We start from the raw sequence: 23,693 nt of genomic DNA, 5'->3' as shown, positions 1-23,693 counted from the left end.
AACTGGGATTATGGAACACCTCGTTGCATCAAAAGGGCCAGTGCGTCGCTTCAGAGAAAGTCTGAGCGGGCGGGAGGAGGGGATATTGGCTTCCTGGCTGGGTGGTCGTAGGGGGTCAAGAGATGGGCAGCCTTGGATGTCTGGGGTTTCAGCAGCCCAAGCAGAGTTGCTGTGGTTGTGGCAGGAGACATGCAAGAGGGAGCCTCGGGGAGACAAGCAAGGCTGCCCCTACTGGTCCCTCTGAATGTGCCGGGGAACCCAACCTTTTAGATGTAGGAGGCTCTGAGGCCGCTGCCCTGGGCTCCTCCATGGGGGTGGGGCAGGGGCGAAGTGAGCCAGGGTTTGGGGGAAGGCTGGCCTCACACACCCAGACCCTGTGAACTGGTCATCACCACCCACGTCAGTGTGGGAGGGCTGCTTTCATTCAGCCACCTAGTCACAATGAGCAATAATTCCCTCTTGTTGGGACTTAGGAGTTCTCCTCATTCGTTTTTATTTTATTTTATTTAATCACTTTATTTTTTTTAATACATGAAATTTATTGTCAAATTGGTTTCCATACAACACCCAGTGCTCATCCCAAAAGATGCCCTCTTCAATACCCATCACCTCCCCTCCCCTCCCCCCCACCCCCCATCAACCCTCAGTTTGTTCTCAGTTTTTAAGAGTCTCTTATGTCCTCATTCATTTTTAAACAGCTGCCTTGTGTCACCTTTTACATTCGCCCTCAGTTTGTTGCAGGGGGCAGACTTACCTCAAGTCTTTGAGGCAACCAGCTTGCCTAGAGAAATGAGCTTTGTCCCAGAAGGAGGAGGGTCACCGGGAAACATAAAACACCTCAGGGGAGGACAGTCCTGAATGCAGTGGTTCTGTAGAGGAAGCTGGGCAGTGCAAGTGTACTGGGGCATCTAGGCTGCGTTTTTGAGGCAATGGAGAGCCATAAGGTGAGAACGGAAGTTGCTGGGGAAAGGGGGTAAGGCAACTCGTCTAAAGCCATTTGGACTGGGGTCCTACTGGGGTCACTTGAAAACCACATCTCAGCCTCCCTCCCTAAACCCATCTGTCCTAAGCGCACAGATCTGGAAGCCCACTGGACCCTAACCAGGCCAGCTCCACTCCCACCCTTCCTCGGTCATGAAAATGACTTGGAGAAAGCCACGGATTACGACCCTCCACCCATCATCATGGGAAATTAGATGGTTTGGGAACAAAACCAACTTTTTGCTGTCTTGTTCAGGCAGGCAGTGGAGGATTATAGTCAAGAGCATGAGCTTTGGAGTCAAAAACATAAGTTCAGAAACTAGCTGTGGCTCTTCCCCTCTGTGATCTCTGAGCTTCAGTTTCCTCATGTGAAGTGTGACGCTCATGGTGCCTATTTCTCATGTGGTGTTGTGAGGACTGGACGCAATGATAGGAATAAAACATTTAACCAGCGCCTGCCGGGTAATCTCTCAGTAACAACCAATTGCAAAGGCTGGGACTTCTGGTCTAACAGGACCATGGCGCCACCTTGTGGTTCTATCTCAGAACTGCTACTTAATCTCCCTCCAATCCAATGACCCTTTTTTCCAAAGCGTGTTGAGCAGGCTGGGCTTGGTAAAATTTATCGCTTAAGTATGTAAAGTCTGTAATGGTGAGTATGGGATTGGTGTCCAGCAAAATATCTTGGAAGGGTCTTAGAAAGAGATGCTGGCGAAACATCACTTGGGAGGACTCCCCGCTCCCTGCCACCAGAGATGCCCCTTCTAATCTACCACCATCGCCCAAATACCCCTAGATGTTCCCAGCTGTAGAGGTGAACAGGAAGCAAGGTTTTATTAGCTTTAGAGAGGGAGCGGGGACACATCAGCCGGTTAAAACATCTGTGCTTAATTTCCGAGTGTCCACCTATTTTCAAGTTCTGTCCCGTTGCTGTTCCCTCTTGTGCTCACCTCTCCACCCCCACCCCCAGGTGTCCTTGCCTTCTCCCCCCACCTCCCTCAAACCTCACCTTTCCTTTTCTCCTCCAGCTCCCCCTAAACCCTAACCTACCACAGCCTCCCCCTTTCCTTGAAAGGAATCTCCACGAGGGCAAGGACTTCGGTATTTCTTCATTGCTGTGGCTCCAGCACCTTAAACAGTGCCGGCTCATGGCAGGTGCCCCACAATTATTGACTGAAGGAAGGAAAGCAGATGAAGGTGGAGTCTGAGGAGGGGAAAACTAGTCACTGATTTCAAAATGGCAAGACGATTTTTCTTTCCTCAGGTAGGAAAGGAGTTTCCTGAAGAAAGGGCTGTTTTCATGAGTGTGACCAGTGCAGACACACAGGCCCCACATGTAGCACGACCCGGTTTGCAGAAGGGCCCAGCACCTGGGGTTTGAAGCTCTGTGCTTGCAGCGCTTAATAACTGCATCTTTGAATGGATGTTTTGTAAGTTGGGTCTGATGGGACAATAGCACATATGTGGGGGCTCAGAGCCTCAGTTCATGCAAGGTCCTGCCTCCCGCTTCCAGCTCCCCCACCCCTTGGTGCACCAGGCCCCATCCGGCTTCCCCTTCCTGCCTGTGCCCCGTGACCACTGCCACACTCGGCTCCCAGAAAGGGTGTGCACACGGGCAAGGAAAAGGTCAGGATTGGGGGCCTGTGCCCTGAGGTATCTCAGGGCAGGGTATGGCAGCAGCTGCCCCCCATGCCTTTCTCTCTTCCTGGGCTGGCACCCCAAGGCATGGCTGGTGGGCAACCGGCTGGAGGCCTTGACAGGGGCGATCCAGGAACCCTTATGCAGGTACAAAGAAAATCCCAGCTTGGAGGTGCAAAGATCCTTGGGAGTGACCTGTCTGCCATATGCTGGGGCAGTGGCCTGAGGGGGAGATGCCTGGCTGGACTGTAGGTAGGTCCAGAGGCTGGAGGGACAAGGAACTTGGCAAGCACTGGCCAGGGGTCCCCAGGTGCCAGTGCCAGGGATCTGTGTGTCTTATGCTCAGCTTGGGGCACCCTCCTGGATGAGCCACAGAATACAAATTACAGGTCAGTGATTCCACACATATGCAGAATGTGCTATTTGCATTTAAAACTGCCATGGCACAATATAAAAGAGGAGTATGAAAATTCACAATAGTTTAAAATTTTTTCTTAAAACATTAAGTAGCAAATAACACAATAAACAGAGAGACGGAGACCTTGGAAGAGAGAACAAGTCTTTTCCTGTACTTTTAATGGTACTTGTTTCCTGCTTTTTGAACAAAGAGCCCTACATTTCTATTTCGCACTGGGCCCTACAAATTATACTTAACATGTTTATCAAAGTGGTCCTGCTGGGATTGATCTGTGGGGATACCACAAAGTCATGGATATCAGTTTCTGATTGTTTCGATAATATCATTCGTCTTTGATGGCACTGCATCATCAACTGTATGATAAACCTGCAATAAAGTAGCCAACAATACAGGAGCGGTTTCTTCCCATGTATTATTAACCCTTCATAATTCGGTCTTGTTTCATCAAGCCGAAAAGATTAGCATCGCTAGGAAAACATCACATGCAAAATGTGGCAGGCACAGCAAACATTGCTAATTCATATTAGAAGTCAGACACGTTTAAAAAAAAAAAAAAAAAAAAAAAAGATCCGTCAAAACTAAAATAAGTTTCCTTCCAGGGTGGGGTATGTTTCAACAAGTTTTAGCCTAGATCAGATTTCTCAAGCGCGCACTACTGACATCTTGTGACGGGCACTGTCCTGTGCATCGTAGTCCCATTACATGCAGGCAGTCCCCGCCCCCCCATGATCGGTCTCCAAACACTGCCAAATGTCCCCCGCGGGGGGCAGCGGAATCACCCCTCCTTAAGGACTGCCGGCTTAGACAGACTGATGAAATGGGGAGTAAAAGACCATCAGAGAGCAACACCCGGTGAGCGTGAGACTGATGTTCTCTTCTGCCAACGCCTGTGAATCATAAATACACAGACTCCCTCAACTAAGAGGTCAACAAATGCAAGAAACATAAATATACGAAAACTAAAGAATTCTTTTATTTAGGGAGTCACAGGTGGGTGAATGACAGCCAGCTCATACACTCTCAAATAGGATAAAAAGGAAGATTTCAGACATCACCGTGAAGAACTTCACCAAAGGTGACAGATTGGCACTGCAGACCAATGGGATACTTACAAGCGAGATGTCCAGCAGTAGCGACCGATCTGTATCCAATGAGGTGTTCTAAGCTCAGGAACACGTACGACCTTGAATCTAGGCACGACTATCGCAAGCACAACACTCAGTAGTTCGAAGCTACCCCTAAGTACTTTTTTCTCCCTGACGTTATTTTCCCCCAACACTTAGAATGTAACGCTTCCCGTTCCAGTAGTAATCACACCCAGCATTAAAAGCCCAACCCACGAAGAAAATGTCATTCTTGCTATGAAGTGTTCTTTAAAAAAAAAAAAAAAAAAAAAAAAAAAAGAAAGAGAAATGAAAGCTGTGGGCATTTTGTACAATGGTTGCAGAAGAACCAGCAAGGCCTGCCTCACTGTACAAAATGGCACAGCTCACGGAACCAGGTGAGTAAAGCTACAGCAGTTGAGTATCAGTCTTTCGAGGGCAGGCAATGTTCAATACGGACACAGCTCTGTGTCTCTGCGAGGCTACAGGCTAGCGCATGCCCAGAATCTGTCTGCTTTTCAGCTGGTAATTTTTTTCAATATCTGACAACGCTTGAGCGCGGAGCTGAGCAGCATGAATCCTTTTCTTCAGGTCTTTGCACTTGGATTTGGAGGGGAGCAGACTCTCAGAATTCTCACTCCTCTTGACATTCTCTTTACTTTCCCCACTGAAATGAACTTTCTTCTCAATTATCGAGGCTGGAAGATCAAAAAGTTCTTTAGAAAGAAAAAAAAAGTAAGTTCAGCCTCTCCTTACTTAGCCGACTTCTCAAACACATTTATTCTTTTTTTCTCTTTTTTGGATGTTTTACTTATTTTTGAGGGAGAGAGAGAGACAATGCACCAGCACGAGTGGGGAGGGGCAGAGAGAGAGAATCCCAAGCAGGCTCCACACGGTCAGTGCAGAGCCCGACATGGGGCTCGAACTCAGGAACCGTGAATCGTGTCCTGAGCCGACATCAAGAGTTGGCTGCTTCACCGACTGAGCCACCCAGGTAGGTGCTCCCCAAAATATTTATTCAGTTCATATTGGAAATCTGGGGACCTGTGTTATTTTCTCTGGGATAGGGGGTGAGAGGCATGATGCTGGCAGAAATCAATCAACCTTTTAACCCACAGCATTGAAAAATAATCCTGAAATGTGCCAAGGAACATGTTTTATCCTCTTAACAATCAACTCTTAAGGTTAAATGCATTGGGGATTATGGGCCACAACCAAAACTTTTGGAAATCAATGTGATTTATTTCTACCCTTGAAAACAAGTGCCATTCTACCTAGAACATATAACTTCCAGAAAAGTAAGAAGCAGAAGGCCTTTCTTACAGATGGCACCTATAGTTTGGGTTAAACATTCAAGAACACTCGTTTCAAAGCAGCTTAACGACCAGAAACTTGTTTCAAAAGGGACCTGAGCAAAGTCAGCACGGAAGAGATAAATATGTGAATTGTAGCTTTTACATGAAGAAAAATTTGCGTTGAGGTGGCTACACTATTGGCTACTGACAGAACTATCTGGGGGTGGCGACTTGCAGTTTTGAATTCCAGAATCTTCTTATTTTTCCTTTGTGTTCGTTTAAAGGAAATACGTTCAAATATTTACTGAGCTCACTGTACAGGCCATCGTGGACTAAAGGCCCCATTCCGGTAGGGGGAGACGGACCACAAACAAGTAAACTAGCACGTGTGAGGAGTATCTGAGGTGATATGTGGGGGAAAAGTAACACTGGAAAGGGAGACAGAAGTGCTGGGGGATCAAAGCTGCAGAGTAAGGGGACTTTTGAGCAGAGACAAGGAAGAAGCCAGGTGGCTCTCTGGAGGAAGATGTTCTAGGTGGAACAAATGGAAGGCCCTGGGGTAGGAGCTGGCTGCACAGAGAAATGCTGCCTTCCAGTTGTCCTGGGACCTCCTATTTCTTTTTTTTAATTTTTTTTTTTAACGTTTATTTATTTTTGAGACAGAGAGAGACAGAGCATGAACAGGGGAGGGTCAGAGAGAGAGGGAGACACAGAATCTGAAACAGAATCCAGGTTCTGAGCTGTCAGCACAGAGCCCGACGCGGGGCTCGAACTCACGGACCATGAGATCATGACCTGAGCCGAAGTCGGACACTTAACCTACCAAGCCACCCAGGCGCCCCTGGGACCTCCTATTTCATAGTGTTCCTGCTGCAAAGCAAACCTGATTGCTTTTACACTTAACTCCACTGTTTGAAAGATATCCACCCTTATTGTCACCAATACCTATACATTCATAAGCCAACCATTTACACTGTAAATCCTATTGATGGGATAGTTCTATAAGAAAGAAGTGTTTAGAAAAAGAATTAGTATTTCCCAAAGTTAGCATTTCAGTAAATAGACTAAGAGCTTTTAAAGAGAGGCTGCTGCTTACTGTGATGAGTTTGACGCATTACATCTTCCTCCACATGAATTTTCTGGCCCGAGGGTGGGGAGAGGATACTTCCAGCCATCCTGAGTGCCCAGGGCACCGTTTCCTCCTGCTTTGTTTATTTTATGACTCTGAAAGGCTCGGTGCTTTTGGTGCTTTCAGTGCTCAGAGCCATAAAGTACCTCCTAGCCCCAAGGGGACACTTGATTCCTAAAGCTCACTGTAATGTAAGTATTCGCCACCGTGTGCAACAAGGTGGATCCCGACTATTTATACATCCTGCACTGAAATGCATCATCCTGCTTGAGCTCTCTTCGGCCTTTGTTCAGACTCTCAGGGCAAGATGTAAATCAAGTCCTTCCCTGGAGGAGACGACCCAGCAGGGCCTTCCGTAACTCTGGACAACAGGTTTGACGCATGAAACTCACCCAGATGAACATTTCTCCTCACTCTACCACATTGATTACAATTTCAGCCTACTTTGTCTGGGGGGGGGGGGGGGGAGCATAAAGAGAAAAGCTGGAATAAATATCATAAAAATATGGAAATAATAGGTAGCAATAATGAGAAAAAAGAAGTTATTTCAAAAGAGATGAAGCCTAAATTTTATATAATTCTTGTTTCATTTACTTCCATCACTTACCACTATAATATTATAACCATCAAACTAACTTAGTTTCGTCTGTTCCATTTACAAAATGCTATCATGCTCACTGAAGTGACAAGATTCTCTCTCAATTTATTCCAGGTGGAAATGACAGCCCTCACAAACTCTGTCCTACATGGTAGGAGGGAGCCATAAGAACTCTGCCTAAGTTTCACTGGAAAATTCAGATACTCAATTTTTAAAACCAACAAAACACTTTAAAAAAATAATTTATGTCACATAGAAATTTAGAGAAAAGAGGTTTAACGCTTTGCACTTTCCATAATCTTAAAGAGTAGGGTATGGGGTGCCTGGGTGGCCTAGTCGGTTAAGCGTCCGACTTTGGCTCAGGTCATGATCTCACGGTCTGTGAGTTCGAGCCCCGCATCGGGCTCTGTGCTGACAGCTCAGACCCTGGAGCCTGCTTCGGATTCTGTGTCTGCCCCTCCCCTGCTCATGTTCTGTCTCTGTCTCAAAAATAAATAAAAACATTAAAAAAAATTTTTTTTTTTTTTAAATAGGGTAAATAAGACGTAGGGTTTCTGTGAAATGGAGAAGGCCCATTAGACTGGCTGGCCGATACACCCACCAACCACTTCTCACTGGAGCACAGGGACGGGCCAGGGCCCACGAAGGCAGGGCCCTGGGAAGGCTGTCTACAAACCGTCTACTCTGAATAACAAGGGAAACACAAAGAGCATAGGTAGATATCAACCAACTGAATTTTCACAAATACAGGTTTCAATTTTTTTAATGTTCATTTATTTATTTATTTATTTTTAGACAACGAGCGAGAGGAGGAGGGGCAGAGAGAGAGAATCCCAAGCAGGCTCTGCGTTGTCAGCGCAGAGCCCAACACGGGGCTCAATCTCACAAACTGTGAGATCATGACCTGAGCCAGAATCAAGAGTTATTCGCTTAACCGAGCCATCCAGGCGCCCCAAATACATGTTTCAATTTGCAGGGGTCTTAGCAAAGACCCAAAAGTGATGGCCTATTTTACAGTTAGTTTATCACACCTTTTAAGCTATAGTTTCTTTTTTCTCTTTTTTTTTTTTATTTTGAGAGAGCGGGAAAGAAGGAGAGCACAAATGGGGGAGAAGCGGGGGGGGGGGGGGGGCGCAGGGAGAGGGAGAGAGAGAGAGAGAGGGAGAGAGGATCCCAAGCAGGCTCCATGCTGTCAGTTCAGAGCCTGACGTGGGGCTCAAACTCCCAAACTATGAGATCATGACCTGAGCCAAAATCAAGAGTCAATGCTTAACCAACTGAGCCACCGAGGTGCCCCTAAGCCATACTTTCTATGAAAGATGTGGCACATATTATCTGCTCATGTGGCAAGAGTAAAATGCTAGGATTTTTGCTTGAAAATGAAGAGAAATGTATAGTAATTTTGGTAATATACCAAAAGAAAAATCTGAAATGCACAACATTTTTTTAAGTGTCCTAGCTTTAAAACCTAAGTAGGAAAAAAACTAAACATGTAGTTTCATGAGGTAAATAAAATTGAAGATGAAATCATTATGGCTCATTGCCTCAAGTCTATGAACCCATTAAGTAAATCGTTGCTATAACAAAATTATTTCTATTAAGATGCATATATTCAATGAACTCCATCTTAAAATACGAGACTTCGTAAATTAAAAGGGCTATCAAAGCCCCACGGCAGTGACACGGGTGCCATTTCTTCATCTGTGGTGGCAGCTTCTGTTTGCGGAGCGAATTCTCATACCTGGACCCCCCGCCAGACACAGCAACTTCTGCTCCTTCAGCAGGCTGTAATTCTTCAACAGACTCTCTGCCCTAGCCAGCTTGTCCTCTGCCAGTTTCTCACGGACACAAAGCTCACGTTCCTTCTCTTTAAAAAGGCAATGGAACAAGAAAGATATTAACAAGTGGCTATGGGTTTAAGACGGTTCACATTTGGTAAGCCTACCACTTCTCCTCATCACGCAGCCTAGCACGCCTGACCAGCAGTGCAAAAGGTTCCGTACCATAAACCCTGGTCAACCTATTGCTAGGTTTTGATTCAGCACTTTAGTATGCTGTGTGTTGTCTTAGGTTTTCTCATAAGGACTGGTTTAAGCACAAATACAAGGTCAGCATCAACTTTTGGTCATGTTGTCTGAGAGGAACTCATTTGGGAAAATAAACAACGAAAGCCATCTCTGCTCTGCACTGAAAGCAGGCAATAGTCCACTTTCCGGGCATTGCCTAGCCTCACAGAACAAACCCTCCTTCTTCTGGGTCAATGAGAGCACCCAAATAGAAGCGGAAATAAACCACAACTCGGGAGGTACTTCTTTAGATCAGTAACGAAGGCTATTTTTTTAATTCATGGCCCAGAATTCAGAAAGTTCAGACTTCAGTTGCTCTATGAAACCGCAAAACATTGGGGAAGGTTTTAATGAAAGTTTTTGTTTTACAAATTCTTTTGACAAAAGCATCAAAAAAAGGTTTCTGGGTAAGCGCAGGTTATACTCCTCCAGAAAGCAGAGCTCACAGCACTAAACAATTATCATCAGGAAGTAAAAACATGAATGCATGTATGGGATGCCTTGTACGTTCATTTAAATAGAACGCTATCTCTCGGCTGCATGTGCATAAAGCCGCAGAAACAAAATCAAGTGAGCCGTGAGGGTGACGGGAGACGGTCATGACTCCATCTCCTGGCCCTTGACATTAACATGAAGAGCCTCGCTGCTGTTGCTACTTTGCTTAATCTACATCCTGGGTAGCAGCTCTTACTTTGGTGAAGTAGACAGACTTCTGGCATCAAAAACTAATTAGTACCTAATCAGTTACTACTCAAGACTAAGACTTACAGACCTAGAACATCTTTACCCACATGCTTTAATGAATTGCCCAAACATATCTAGTCCCACATGCAATAGAGTTTTACATCTGGGCTGTGCTGGGCCAGCCATATCAGAAGATAGAAGCGATGGTTTTTATTATGGAAGGCAGCAAATGCTTAAACCCTCTTTTCCGATGGAAACAGTGTAGGGTATAAATATATTAAAGAAGAGAAAGAAAAAGTAGCTCCACAGTAACATATAATGGCTACTGCGTCAGGGTCATCACAGTCGTTGACCGACACTATAAGAGCACTCGATCTGAAAGAAAGAGGCTCAACAGGGAAATGCTGGCAAGCTTCATTTACTATTTTCCAATACGTATTTCGGTGTCTCGGGATTTATCAGAATGCTCTGATAGAACATCCACGTATCAAATACTCTGTTCAGAGAGATCTCACACACATCAGAACAGCCCTCTGTGGCGCTCCCTTGCTTCGCCCCCATTCAGACTTACGCTCCAGCCTTTCTTCTCGTGCTTTGAGGGCTCGCTCCCGCTCCTGTAACTGTATTTCCTTTAGTTTCAGCTCTCCCGAGACAGGGCTGGAATCCTGTACCTTCTCCGGTTCCAACCGCCGCCCTCTTCTCTCAGGATTTCTTCTTTGCTCTTCTGCAACTAAGTCTGCTATCAAAGGATTCTCAAGAATTTCTTCAACAGAAGGTCGATGGTAATCCTGGGGGGAACAATGTTCAGTGTTGCAGTCAGATTTCATAACAGAATACTCATCCGAAAAGAGCAGGTACGTTAAAAACAGCATACATTTCTAAGACAAAAGAAAGGGCTTTATGGATGGGTCTTAAACACCTAGAAAGGTGAAGTTCACTAGTGGCTTTAACCCATGAGGTTCTGGGTCCACAAGGTAATGCAGACGGTAACTAACCTTTGTTCCCCCTCAACCTTTCAATCCCTGAGCTGGTGCTTGGTGGCATGCCAGGGCTGCTTTAGGGCAAGTGCTGCCCTTGTATCTCAAAACGACTTTAAGCAAGACCCTCCCTTGCCCACCTTCAGTCCTATTATTTCACCATTTTCCTTCTTCGTAATTCCACAGCATTTAACTCCTACTCTCACATCAACCTGACCCTAGGACATCTTCCTCCCCATCCCAGGACCAGGTCTTTTCCACACGATCTCTTTATTTATTTCCCCTCCCCCACTCCATCTCTGGTCTCTAATCTCTCAGCTGGAGCGAGAGGCTGGGTAATGAAGTTTGATTTGTGGCCCCTTCCCTTACCACCTGCCGCGTTGAGGTAGGTAAGGGAACTGAGGATTTGGAGCTTTTCTGCAATCCTGTTTTGCTAGCCACCATCTGTTAGTGTGGCAGAGAGAGGGAGGAGGCACGAAGAAAGCACAGAAGGTAGGCCGGCAAGGACGCACCACTTGCCAAATTTACATGTTTTCACTTCCCTTAACAGAGTAGATTTAGCTGAGGAACTATAGCTAATGCTTCTTCAGTCACATTGCTTCGAGAGAGAAATTGAGAGACAGAAGTAGACAATGTAATCTTACACTCTTTACCTTTAAATTTAACATCCTTGTAATAATGTCATTCAATTCATCAGAGTAACGATATGGAATTCGCCTGAATTTGCCTTCTCTAATCTTCCCAGCTAGTTCTTTCTGGTTGAAAGCTGTAAACGGAGGCCTGGGGAAAATTTTTTTTAATGTAGAAATGAAAATATATAATAGGAGCCAAATCAAAAGCACAGTTGAAGCTGCAGTTTGTGTTCATGTTTCTTCTTGGATTGTCATCCCTAGCTAAGCTGCCCACCCTTGGCATTACTGACATTCAGGGTCACATGATGTTTGTTAGGGAGGCTGTCCTGTGCATGTGGTATGTTTCGTAGCATTGCTGGCCTCTATTCACGAGATGCCAGAGCTCTCCCTAGCTGTGACACCCGAAAATGCCTCCAGATGTTGTCAAATGTCCCCTGGAGGACAAAATTGTTTCCTGCTCCCTGGCTGAGAACCACTGCTCTACAGAATAGTTTAGAAGGAAAAAAAGAGGAGGCAAAGAAAAAAAATGGCAAAGAATGGGAGCTCTTTTTAGTTCTCCAGATTCCCAGGCCTCTCCCCTGGATTTTTGTTTCATTTCTTCCACAAGCCTGGACGATGTGCTCTCCCTTGAGCTAAGTATCAGTCTAGCAAGGGAAGCATCTTTCCAGGTTAAAAAACATGAACCAGCCTCAGGGGTTATATTATTAATTTGCAAATAATTTTTTTAACCCGTCCATCTATGTTAATTTTAACCCAACATATGATTCTTTCAGGCTCAAATATGCATGGATGCTCAAAAAGCTGAACCCAGTGAAAGGGGACACACCTCTGTGAGTATAAACTTCAGACCAGAAGGCTGTTTTCCTCACACTTACATTAATGCACACAATTCATACAGCAAACAACCCAGCGACCAGATGTCCGATTTCTCATTGTAGGACATGCAATTCATCTGCTCCTAAAGGGGGAAACCAGGGTAAAAGTGTAGGAGGAGTGAAAAGTTTATTTTGTTTTAAAACTTACAAAATAACCTGAAACAAAAATGGAACCTTAACATTTGGTAATATTGCCCTGGAGAAGAAAAAAGGAAAAAAAAAGGAAAACATTTTATATCTGTATAAAAATATCAGATTCAAAAGACAGATCCAGTTTATGTCAGATCTTATATCACAGTAATGAAGATGGTACTTTATATTTTATCTTCAAATTTATAATGGAAAAAAGGCAATGATCTTATCCTAATATACTTTATCGCATATAATTCATTCACTTCATTTCACTCACATTCATTTCACTCACAAATGTTATTGTGTTATAGTAGATCAGGTGCTGATAATTCAAAGGTGAATATGAGACCTCTACCCTCAAGGTATGCATAATGTAGAAACTCCATTTTGAAAGAATCAGAGCAAAAAATAAAATAAAATAAAATAAAAACCCAGAGAAAATTTCAGAATAACCAAAACCTCCATCTGGTGCACATGTAAATGGATATAGACATAAATGGCTAATTGAATTATCCATGTATGTATTTTTCTCTTAGTCCACAGTATAAATCACAGTATTAACTAGTATTCTCATTTCCTATTTTAAGTATTTTCCTTTCTTCCGCACTTACAGTATTAGTCTACCATAGTTCTTATTGTCAACAATGGGCACAGAAGTAGTACCAAAAACCTTCAGGAAGCTTCTTGGTGTTCTAAACTCCAACAGGTGAGTCTGATACCACTTCCTGACAATCAATGCCTTAGGGAAGGCTGAACCGATCTAATTACAAGGGCAGGAGGGAAAAGGAACAAAAGAATTACACAGGTTTCAAATTTTCCAAGAACCACTTTTGGGTAATTTTCCTTTATGTGAAAGGCTTTCTACTTAGAATCTGATCCAGTGCGAAAATGACACTGTTCTGGCAATGTCTAATCTTAGTCAAAAACAACACATTAGTGATAGCACTTACTGCTTCAAGCTTTTAACAGCCATCAGGTAATATCTAGAGTCATAAACAGTTCATACCCTTTGACCTAGTTCATACCCTTCTGAGAGCTACATGCCAAGGAAATAACCAAAAAGGAAGAATGAATAATGCATTCAAAGGTGTGCAGAGCAGTGCTCCTTAGAATGGTAAGAAATTCTGGAAACAAAATGTCTAGCAACAGAGAGAACAGAGAAGTAAAGTGGGTCCGCTGCAGCTCCACTGTCGGAAAAGGCAACAACAACAACAAAAACACAAGTACAAGAAGCTAACCCTGTAAAAACACATTATCTGAAGTAAGCCCTGAATCTCCATGCACAAGAATCATCTAGAGAGTCTACTGAAAGGCAATGTTCATAATGAAAAGTGGAAGGGAAAAAAAAGCGCAGAGTGCAAGAACTGGTCCAGACACGCAGAGATCCAGATGGATCCGGATCCACTGGATCTGGGTTTGGGGCCCAGGGCTCTGCGTCTTGAACAAACACTCTAAATGAGTCCAAGGTGTTATACAGGGCCCATGTTGCTTTTGGGAACAGAGACAAAACCTATTTCATCTTCGTAATCCCAGAACTTGGCACATGGTAGCCATTCAATAAAAGCTTCACTTTAATTGTTGATATGGAGGAGTTTAAGAGTCTGGTGGTCCATTTGGAAAAAATATAAAGTCCAAATGAACAGTATTCATTCCTGACTATTGTATATTACTAAGCAAACAAATAAACCAAACCCTCAATTTCCCTCCACTGAATGCTTAGCGTTCTGAAATACTTACAGGAGACATATAATAGGGTGTGCCAACAAATGTTTTTGCAAAACTCGTATCATGGTTTAATATTCTAGCTAGCCCAAAGTCTCCAAGCTTAACGTTTTGCTTGCCATCCAGGAAAACGTTGGCAGGTTTCAGATCCCGATGCAGCACGGTATGACCACTGTCGCTTCGTCTGTGACATTCCCTTAGGGCCAGCGTCAACTGAGTCATCACTCGAAGAACAAATTCTTCATCTAAGTATTGTCTGAAACCAAAGCAGTTACACAGCATATGACTTCTGAATAAGAACACTAAAAAGATGGGCTAATGTGAAGTATCTAGTTTTCAGAGTGTACAACTAGGGAAATAAATTATTTTCAAGATAAGGTATGGGTGTTGATTCTAAAGTGCTGTGGACTCACAGAACAAATACAAGAACAGTCTTCCACATAACTAACTACTTCATCCCCAATCCTAAACTAGGATGCTTAACAGAAATGAAACTTGGCCCATTTTCAGCTTACATTTAAAAGATGAATTTACCTTTCTTTGGTTCCCTTTGTAATTACGCTAGCCAGGTCCCCTCCTTCGCAATATTCCATTACAATGTACAGTGTGGTGTTGGTTCGGTCAATAATTCGATCATAGTAACGGACAATGTTCGGATGTTTCAGTTCACGGAGTAAATTCACTTCAGAAACAAGCATCTGTTTCTCAGCTTCTGTCATGGAGCCATAGTCAAGTTCTTTCCAAACTAGTATCTGAAGTAAGAATTTCCAAGGTATGAATGAACTCATTACATACTCAAAGACAAAGAATGAACGTTCCAAAATTTTAAACTTTTAAAAGTTACTTCTCTCAGGGGCGCCTGGATGGTTCAGTCGGTTAAGTGTCTGACTTTGGCTCAGGTCATGATCTCACGGTTCATGAGTTTGAGCTGTGCATCGGTCTCTGTGCTGACAGCTCAGAGCCTGGAGCCTGCTTCGGATTCTGTGTCTCCCTCATTCTCTGCCCCTCCCCAGCTAGTGCATTGTCTCTGTCCCTCAATAATAAATAAACATTAAAAAAAAATTTTTTTTAAGTTACTTCTCTATTAAATAGATCACAACTGTCATTACCATCTAATTTAGTTCAATGAACTTAAGAAACCCGAGTTCATTTCCATAAACTTCCCCTAGTTTTCAAGGGGTAAATGATGCCATGGGAGAGAGGTGGAGTCACATTAGGCCTCCTCCAACCCCCTACCCTCAGTTGCTTTGTGGCACGGTAGCAAAAAGTACTTGGGTCAAAGCTGGCGCAGAGGCAAAGTCCCTGACCATTCCCACTGTCCAACCGGTCAAAGTTTTCCAGGGTGAGAGCCCTTAGTAAAGATCCTTCGGTCACCAGCCAGGCAGTTTCCTCTCCATTGTTTCCTCCTGTATAAGGTCTACCTACACACACTGGAAAATAACAATCCAATAATCCAAGTAATGGATATTTTAAGTGAGTTCTGACTGCAAGACAAAAAGCTCCAGGTTCTGGGGGTCCTGCCTCTTTCCCACGTCCGAGAGGGATACTCTTCCCTGAATAGAACTCAAGACTCAGCCACCTGTCACTAAAGGGAGGCCCTTAGCAAGTCAAAGCAGGAAAGAGGGACAGGGAAGAGAAAGAAAAAAGTAGAGACACATAGATACATCTCAAAACACGCAGTGTCCCAGCCCTTGAGCGAGCCAGGACAGACACAGACCTGGAAGAGATGGCCTCTTCCAGGCACCCCGCCCTGGAGACCCCACAGCCCCAGGCCTCTCGCTCTCTCGCCACCCGGGCGCCAAGGGCGCTCGCCGCGGGCGGGTGCGACCGCAGCAGGGGCGGAAACAGCGAGGCTGCCCGCGCTCACCTTGCCATCGCTCTTCCTCCGGATCTTCTGGCAGCGGCCGTAGGAGCCCGCGCCAATGGTGTACAGCACCTCGTAGTCCTCCGCCCGACTTGGCATGGCCGGGCCCCCCGGACGTTTCCCCCTGGTCTCCCGCAGATGTCTCCGCCGACTCGGAAACCTGTCCTAGCCACACTACCTATCTGGCCACTTCAGTCTCCAGCCCGGTTTAACCGACGCGGGCCCCGGCCTGGCAGCCTATTGGCCCACGGTGAGGTCGCTTCGCCTCTCTGATTGGCTAAAAGAACACAACAACCTAGGCATCTTGGGAAAAGCGACTCGCTAGGCAACCGTTGTCCGCCTAGGTGTCCGCGTCCGCCGCTATCCCCCTTCTAGGGAGAAAGGGGCGGAGCTAAACCGAAGGCGGGCCGGGGTGGAAAGCGGGTGTGGGCGGATCTCCGCACCTCTGTCCTGCCAGCGGAGCTCGCCCAAGTAATCGAAGTCCAGAGACGTCTTCTTGGACTTCTTTGCACGCTGCTGCCACCAGCTGCCTTCTGATCTTTGCACTCTGATCCCTCACACTACCCACTCTTCTGTGCGCATGCCCTTCTCTTATCCTGAACCCTGAGCCTAGGCGGGGTCACACGGAAGACTTCGTGGGAGCTGAGAACCGAGATGAAAAGTACAGAACCACTCCGAAGGGTGCGCGAACCGGGGCAGGCTATGGTTGGGGACTGTGCCAGCCACTATGCGTGTGTTGTCTCGTTTATTCCTCAACACAAACCTATAATGCAGGAATTCGTGTTGTTTCCCATGAGGAAAGGAAAGCACAGAAAAGTTAGATTATCTCTTTTAGGCCTAACGGTCGGGAAGAGAAGAATCAATTTAAAAACAGTGGATACTCATAGAGATGATTTAAAGCTTACACATGACTTTAGGGTGTAACCATCATTAGAGAGACTACCTTTTTGAACACCAAACTTAGAGTCCTGTTTAACAAGCACAGGGTGTGTGTAAAACCTCAGGATGTGTGCAAAACCTCAACATAGAATACAGAAGTCCTGAAATACCCAGGAGAATATGGTGGCTCTGAGGCAGAGCTAGTTGAGTTTACCTTTAAGACTCCTACAAAAGGGGCCCATGGGCGGCTCAGTGGGTGAAGCATCTGAGTTTGGCTCAGGTCATGATCTCAGGGTTTGTGGGTTTAAACTCCAGTGTCAGGTTCTGTGCTGACAGCCTGGAGCCTGCTTTGGATTCTACAACTCCCTTTCTCTCTCTCTCTCTCTGTCTCTCTCTCTCTGCCCCTTCTCCGTTCACACTCTCTCTCTCCCTCTCTCTCAAAAATAAAAACATTAAAAAAAAGACTCCTATGAAAATTTCTTTTATTAGTAAAAGCTACCAAATAGGTTATCTGGGGGTGCCAAACACATAATTAATTGACAATACTTCATTAGACATAGCCTCTTCTGGGCACCCAGCTCACCCAGTCAGATGCAACAGTCCCATTTCTACCTGGGAGAGGGGGTCAGCCCTGGATGGAGCCCATTACCAGAAAGCTAATAATTTGGCAGTGCATAAGTAGGTCAATTTTCTTTAAATATCTGTTCAGCATGGAATTGAAAGGAACTTGCTTTTCTATTAATAAGAATTACAAACCTCTTTATGTTAAAAATAAGGAATTTATTACATGCACTGAATATAGCATAATTGGAATTGCCAGCCAGAAGAATTTTTAAAGTAACATTCAAGAACACTGTCTTACTTCAGGGAATAAGGCCAGTTGAGGTTTCAAAAGTTATGTAAGGAGCTACAAGTGGCTGAGTTAATTGGCATTGTATTTTTTACTTTAGTACCTCTTAAAGATTGACATCCATGGGGCTCTTTGGCTGGCCTGCCCCAAATCCAATCCTATACCTTCTCTCTGGCCACACTTCTACTCTCATGCTTTGCCCCAATTCCCCAAACCTGGCATACTTTCTCAACTACCACCGCCACCCACGATCACCTTTGTATCTGTTATACCATTTGCCTGGAATACTGTCCAACCTACTCCCTTAACCACCCCACCACCCCATGTCTGTCTAGAGGACACAACGTGTCTTTCGATATTCAATGCCAGCTTTCTTTCCTGTTTTCCAGGAAGCCTCTTCTAACGTGCTAAAACAAGCAATTTCTCCATCCTACAGTGTTCGCAGACCACTTTGTACATAAGTCAACACTTACTTTATCATTATTTGTTTACATGGGTCTCATGGTAGTTCAGCTCTAAGCTCCTTGCAGCCAACATAAATCCCGGAGGCATGCAACAAATCTTTGTTAAATGAAAGTATGAGAAAGTAGCTTATTAATAATCATTCAAGGATTTGATGTGAGCCCTGAAGGGCTCATGTTTCAAGTGCCCCCGCCCGATGGCAGAGAATATTGGGGAAAATCCATCCCAAGATTATGGAGAGGGGCCTCTAGACACATATGTTCATTGAAAAAATATTTATATTTGTTGAGCACTTACTACGTGCCAGGCATAATGATAGGCATCTGTATGCTAGGTGGTCATTAAAGAAGAGACAGGGGAGGGTGGACAGGTGGAAAGCGGGTGTGGGCGGGTCTCTGCAACACTGTCCTTCCCATGGAGATCGCCCAGGTAATCGAGTCAGGGGCAGGACAATGCAGCAGAGACCACTAGCCACTAGAGCAGAGACCGTGGAGGCAGAGGAGCATATGGAGGTCGTTCAGGAACCCTTTACAAGAAACATCCCTTCCCCCATCACTTCCTCTCTCCTTCCTTCATTTTCCACCATTCGTTTTTTTTAAGACTCAGCTCACTCCCAGTTTCTTCCCTGAAGAGATCCCTGACTGCCTCCAACCCACTGTGGTCTCCTAAAAGAGGAATTAACTGTGCTTTTTACTCATTTAGAATATGCCAGATACTAGCCTATATCACTAGCTTCTCATGTATATCTATCTTATCTGACCTATTACAACACAACTCATCCTTCAGCAAATATAAATTGAGACCCTGCCGGGTGATAGAGATACCCCAGTGAGGAGGACTCCCATGCAGTTCTGGAGGTGAAGGAGGTACATACACTTGTGTACATCATGTGCGGAGAAATTCAACCATTACAAACTGTGGTCAGAATGAAGAAAACAAAGAATCGAGACAGAAACTGAGATTACAGTTAAACAGAAAACTAAGAGCTGAGCAGTTCCGTGAGAATGGGGCCAAGGCTTGAACTTCTCTCTCACACCCAAGGTCTAATTCACTGTCTTCACAGACTTTTTCATGTTGTCCATTTTAATTCAAACGTGGTGAAATCCCAAATAAAGAGATTATCTGCCCTATGTCCGTGTTTTCTCCTCACCAGTGCCCTACATTGTTCCCAAAGGCACCAACAAATTTTGAAAAGAAGCTAGTTGGGAGACTAATGGGTATCTCCAACTTAACATGTTCAAAATCAAGCTCCTGATCTTTGCCCCAAATTTGTTCTACTCGCCATCTTCTTTGTCTTAGGTGACTAAGGCATATGATTTTGTTGTTGTTTATTTGGTTCACTGCAGTATCAACAAAACATGCCCAGAACATAAGTAGACACTCAATTGGCATTAGTACATTGAATGAATGAATGAGTGAATGAATGAATGAACGAGGGAAGGAACAAACAAAAGAACAAAGCCATACCTCAATGCCCTCAGCTTCCCTTTAATTGCTACATTAAAGACCCACTAGAGGGCTGTAAATCACTGCATAATAAACTGAGCAGTTAGTACCTCCACACCAGTCCACCTGCAGAAACCTGCCCTTACGGGGAAACTCTGAGATTTGCATACTGAACATTTCAAACCGCAGACAAAAAGCTTTGTGTGTTTCATTTCCACAATTCCTAGGAGCAATCTGAAGTTAGGGATTATGGAAGTTCTTTAAAGTGCTCAATAAAGATTTCTAGAAAGAAAAAGAGAGATTCTTTGTTTATAGCCAGCCACTGGAAGCTAAAATACGTTTCTTAAAAAATGTGCATGACATGGCATGTGCTGAGTAGATAATCATGTTCTGGGAGAAAGAATGAGGTGCTGTGGAGGCTGGCCCTACGACCAACACACCATTTGATGGAAACAGAAGGGCAAGATGCAGCCTAAGAGACAGCTTTGGATTTGATGTGGAGCAACTGAAGGAAGAATCGGATGAGAAGAAATTTATCTTTGAAATCAAATAGTGTTGAATTCTGATCTCTGCCACATTTTAGAGAGGGACAGTGTACCCAAGGCTGACTTGTGTTCGATATAAGGGTACACTTTCAGACAGAGAGACATTCACAAATTTTACATGGTTTTTCATGATAGTTGTCAATTCAGGATATCTGTTATCTCTAAGAACATTGGGAATGTCAATTGGTAAAGAAGAACATTAAAACTAATCACAGATGCTGAGGCCATACGTGTTTCTAAGGGACTGGAGTAGCTTCTAGAGAACGTTCCCACTTTTTCCTTCAGGGGGCAGCAGAATGAAAGTATAAAAGCAGTGCGTTTTGATGTCTAGGAGCCCCATTCTGTTTTGCTGAGCTGTGTGACCTAGGGAATCTGTTCCATCTCTCTGGGCCCTACAAATCGAGAGTGACCTTAATGACCTTAAGTGACCTTTCCAGCTTTACGTGTTATGACTCTATCTCTATCTCCCGAAAAGAGCCAGAACACTGGTCTGTTTAACTCTTGGTTTGACCCCAGGTGACACTTTTTATTAAGTAGCTATGTCTGCATTAGCTTCCTCGACATCCCTTCTCTTCATTCTTTACTTGCACCAGCAAGTAGTGCTGAGTGACAGGCACAGCGTCACTGAGTGACAGGCACAGCGAGAGTGCCGGACCCCAGAGAGCTCACCTACCACAACACCGTGACATGGCGAGAGTCTGCGAGGGAAAAGCAGGGCTCTTGTGCTCCTGCTCCCGAATCACATCGACCTGAGGCTGGCGTGTGGCCCTGCACACACAAGTCAGATGAGACTGTGGACAGTTCCTGAGCCCCAAGCATCTCCCCTGTAGAAAGGGGGACATTAATGCTTCCCTCACAGGGTTTCACTGAAGGTTGGATGAAATAACAGTCGTGTTGTCTGACCCGCCGTAGATGTGATGGCTGTTATGGTTTATAGTAGAATTCTCTCGCCGTGTGGAGCCTTGGAGGGAAACACCACATTAGACTTTCTGCTGACTGCCGAGGCTCCATGACAGGCATTAATACAACCTCCAACCTGCCTGCCCTGGACAGCATTGCAGATGGCAAACACTGCCCCAGATGGCCTGGCTCCTTCCCCTGGCTCTTGCTTTGCCCGCCCCAGGCGGCATCCTGCCCTGGGAGGGTTCTCAACGTTGCGTTCAAGGACATTCAAGACAAGGGGAGCAAGGGTGAGGCACAGCTGTTTTCAAGGTGGTTTTAAATCCACTTCCCCAATGATGAGCAGACGTAAATAGCTCCCAGGTGCCTGCCACCCTTCTTCTGCTGTGCTTACCTTCTTTCTTTCTTGTTTCCTCTCTTTCCCCCTCACTGTCCAGTGCAGAGAGGCAGCTGAGGGAAGCTGAGGAGAGGAGAGGCCCTGGTCTGTGGCACTTCAGAGCTAATTCCCTCCCTCACAGGCCTCAAGTTTCCAGAACTGGCCTCCCTTCGGCCTGAGACACGTTGCAGAGACCTCACTCTTCCTTTCTTAGTTTTCAGGAAACATCTGGACACCCTCGGGGGAGATCTGCTGCCTGGCCTCTGGTGAACTTCAGACTCCTGTATATTCTTCCAGAGTTCTTGGTTTGTTGGACGTTAGGAGAAATGACATACACATCTTTCTCCCAAATACATACTTTGAACCCAAGGCACAATGTTCTTCATTAGATCCCTGCTTTTAGAGAACCCAACACATGAAATCAGCATTTACCACCCAGGTAATTTAGGGAAGGGCATTATTTGTGACACAAACCACTCACCACCATGTAAAAGTACTTGCTACTGGTTATTTTCAATGCCAGTCTTCTAGAGTGTTCTTAAGACATGGTTTAATTTGAATGGTATTCCTTGGACTTTTGTTTTTCTGGAGCAATTTTGTGGAGCACAGAGAGAAGCCTTCATTTGAGGAGGTTTTGATGACTGTCAACGTATCACTCTTCAGGCCCGTGCCAGGCTGCCGCATCACCACGTTGTCACCCTCATACTACCCTCCACCCTGGGCAGCAGTGAAGGGCGGTCCTGGAGTATCTGGTAAACCGAGGCCACAGTTACGCCTGGCATGACTGATGTGGCCCCTGGAGCCAGGGAAGATAAAGGCCCCTCATCCATGCCACGCACTGGGCTACTCCCTCTTCTTCATTCTTCAACCACACACCCATATTTGAAATGTTGGCTTATTCCCATTTTTCAGTAAAGAAAACCGAGGCTCAGAATGGTTAAGCCGAAGACCCCAGACCACCATAGCCGTTCTCATCTGCAGAAGACAAGGCAGAAATGTGTCCACTCACCCTACAGATTCTTGGAGGTCTGACTCACTAATCTCCGAGAAAGCCCCGCATGCCTCCCCCGACCACTCAGTAACTGTATGATTCCTGGAAGGAGTCTGGTCAGAACAAGGGCCTCCAGGGGGAACAGGTCAGGGGTCAGCACGAGCCCGGCTCAGTGGGGGTGCTGTCACACTGGATGGCCACCCACCACGGGTAGGCATTTTTGCGCAGGTACGTTTGTGCACAGAGAGGTCAGGGTGCAGCTGGGGATGAAGGTCGTTTCTACAAATCGAAAAGCTGTAGCCTCCTCAACAGCCTCACCACAGAAGGGAAGCCATACAAAACCTGAACAACTGGACCGCAGCAAACCCTGTCCCGGTGGGGAGCCAGCGTGGGACTCCCTGTGAGAAATGAGAAGGGCCACCCTGGGCACCTGAGGCCCGGGCAGGGACCAGACAGTTCAACATCCCCCAATTGCTTAGAGACCCCAGCTGAAGGCAGCCCCCCTCTTCTACAATTTCCTCTCTGCTCCAAGCACCCAGCCATCCATGATATGTGAGGTCTGGCAGTGTGCTTGGGGGGCCCTGGCCTGGGCTGGAGGCTGACAGGAGCAGGTAGCCAGGCAGGAAAGGGTGGCACGGAAGCACGTCAGGGAACCTAGGATGCCTGCAGAATCCAAGGTGTGCAGTAAGACCCAGTGACTCGCCACAGTGACACATTAAGGAAAAACTAGACCATTTCAGTGCATGGCAGAATTTTACCTCTGTGCTAATGGCAAGGGAGGGGGTGGTTGCACATCATCAGATTGCAGCAAGATTGCAAGAAGATTATGGAGAAGAGGGTTCTAGAATTCCCTTCAGTGGCTCTGCAACCTCCTAGGTCTGTTTCTTCTTTTGTGAAAAAAGGTGTCTAGTCAAGGGCATCAAAAACAAGGCATGTCTAACTGCCAGCCTAGAGGACCCTAAGGAGCCATGACAATGACAACTAAATGTCATGTGGCATCCCGGATAAGATCCTGGAACAGGAAAAGGACACTAAGGTGGAGAAAAACAAAAAACAAAAAACAAAAAACAAAAAAACCCAACCCTGCAGGAATCAGTATTAAGTATGGACTTCAGTTAATAAAGCAACAA

General features: G+C 45.4%; 1 protein-coding gene across 2 annotated transcripts; it reads right to left on the bottom strand.

The window, feature by feature from the left end:
• Positions 1-3,988: 3,988 nt before the first annotated feature.
• Positions 3,989-16,468, bottom strand: NEK2 (NIMA related kinase 2). 2 transcript variants are annotated; one of them, XM_043567647.1, is made up of 8 exons: positions 16,118-16,468; positions 14,785-15,002; positions 14,266-14,506; positions 12,397-12,479; positions 11,543-11,669; positions 10,484-10,700; positions 8,904-9,029; positions 3,989-4,856 (listed from the first exon to the last, which is right to left on the bottom strand). In XM_043567647.1, the coding sequence occupies exons 1-8, from the start codon at positions 16,211-16,213 to the stop codon at positions 4,630-4,632; spliced, it is 1,335 nt and encodes a 444-aa protein (XP_043423582.1). In that variant the 5' UTR covers positions 16,214-16,468; the 3' UTR covers positions 3,989-4,629. The 2 variants fall into 2 exon arrangements, with proteins under 2 accessions (XP_043423582.1, XP_043423583.1); XM_043567648.1 differs by having other exon boundaries at positions 3,989-4,838; positions 16,118-16,386.
• Between the last annotated feature and the right edge of the window lie 7,225 nt (positions 16,469-23,693).

This window comes from Prionailurus bengalensis, chromosome E4 (genome assembly GCF_016509475.1).
Source record: "Prionailurus bengalensis isolate Pbe53 chromosome E4, Fcat_Pben_1.1_paternal_pri, whole genome shotgun sequence".
NCBI lineage: Eukaryota > Metazoa > Chordata > Mammalia > Carnivora > Felidae > Prionailurus > Prionailurus bengalensis.
The sequence above is the reverse complement of the archived record's forward strand: the minus strand, read 5'-3'. Positions and strand labels throughout refer to the sequence as shown.

Bases quoted from the DNA above. Each gene is read 5' to 3' on its own strand.
- NEK2 (XM_043567647.1), bottom strand. From the start codon at position 16,213: ATGCCAAGTCGGGCGGAGGACTACGAGGTGCTGTACACCATTGGCGCG. The intron at 9,030-10,483 runs GTAAGTCTGAAT...GCCTTTTTAAAG, and splicing joins ACGAGAAGAAAGGCTGGAGC to AGAAGGAACGTGAGCTTTGT. The intron at 4,857-8,903 runs GTATGAGAATTC...TTCTTTCTAAAG, and splicing joins GTGTCTGGCGGGGGGTCCAG to AACTTTTTGATCTTCCAGCC.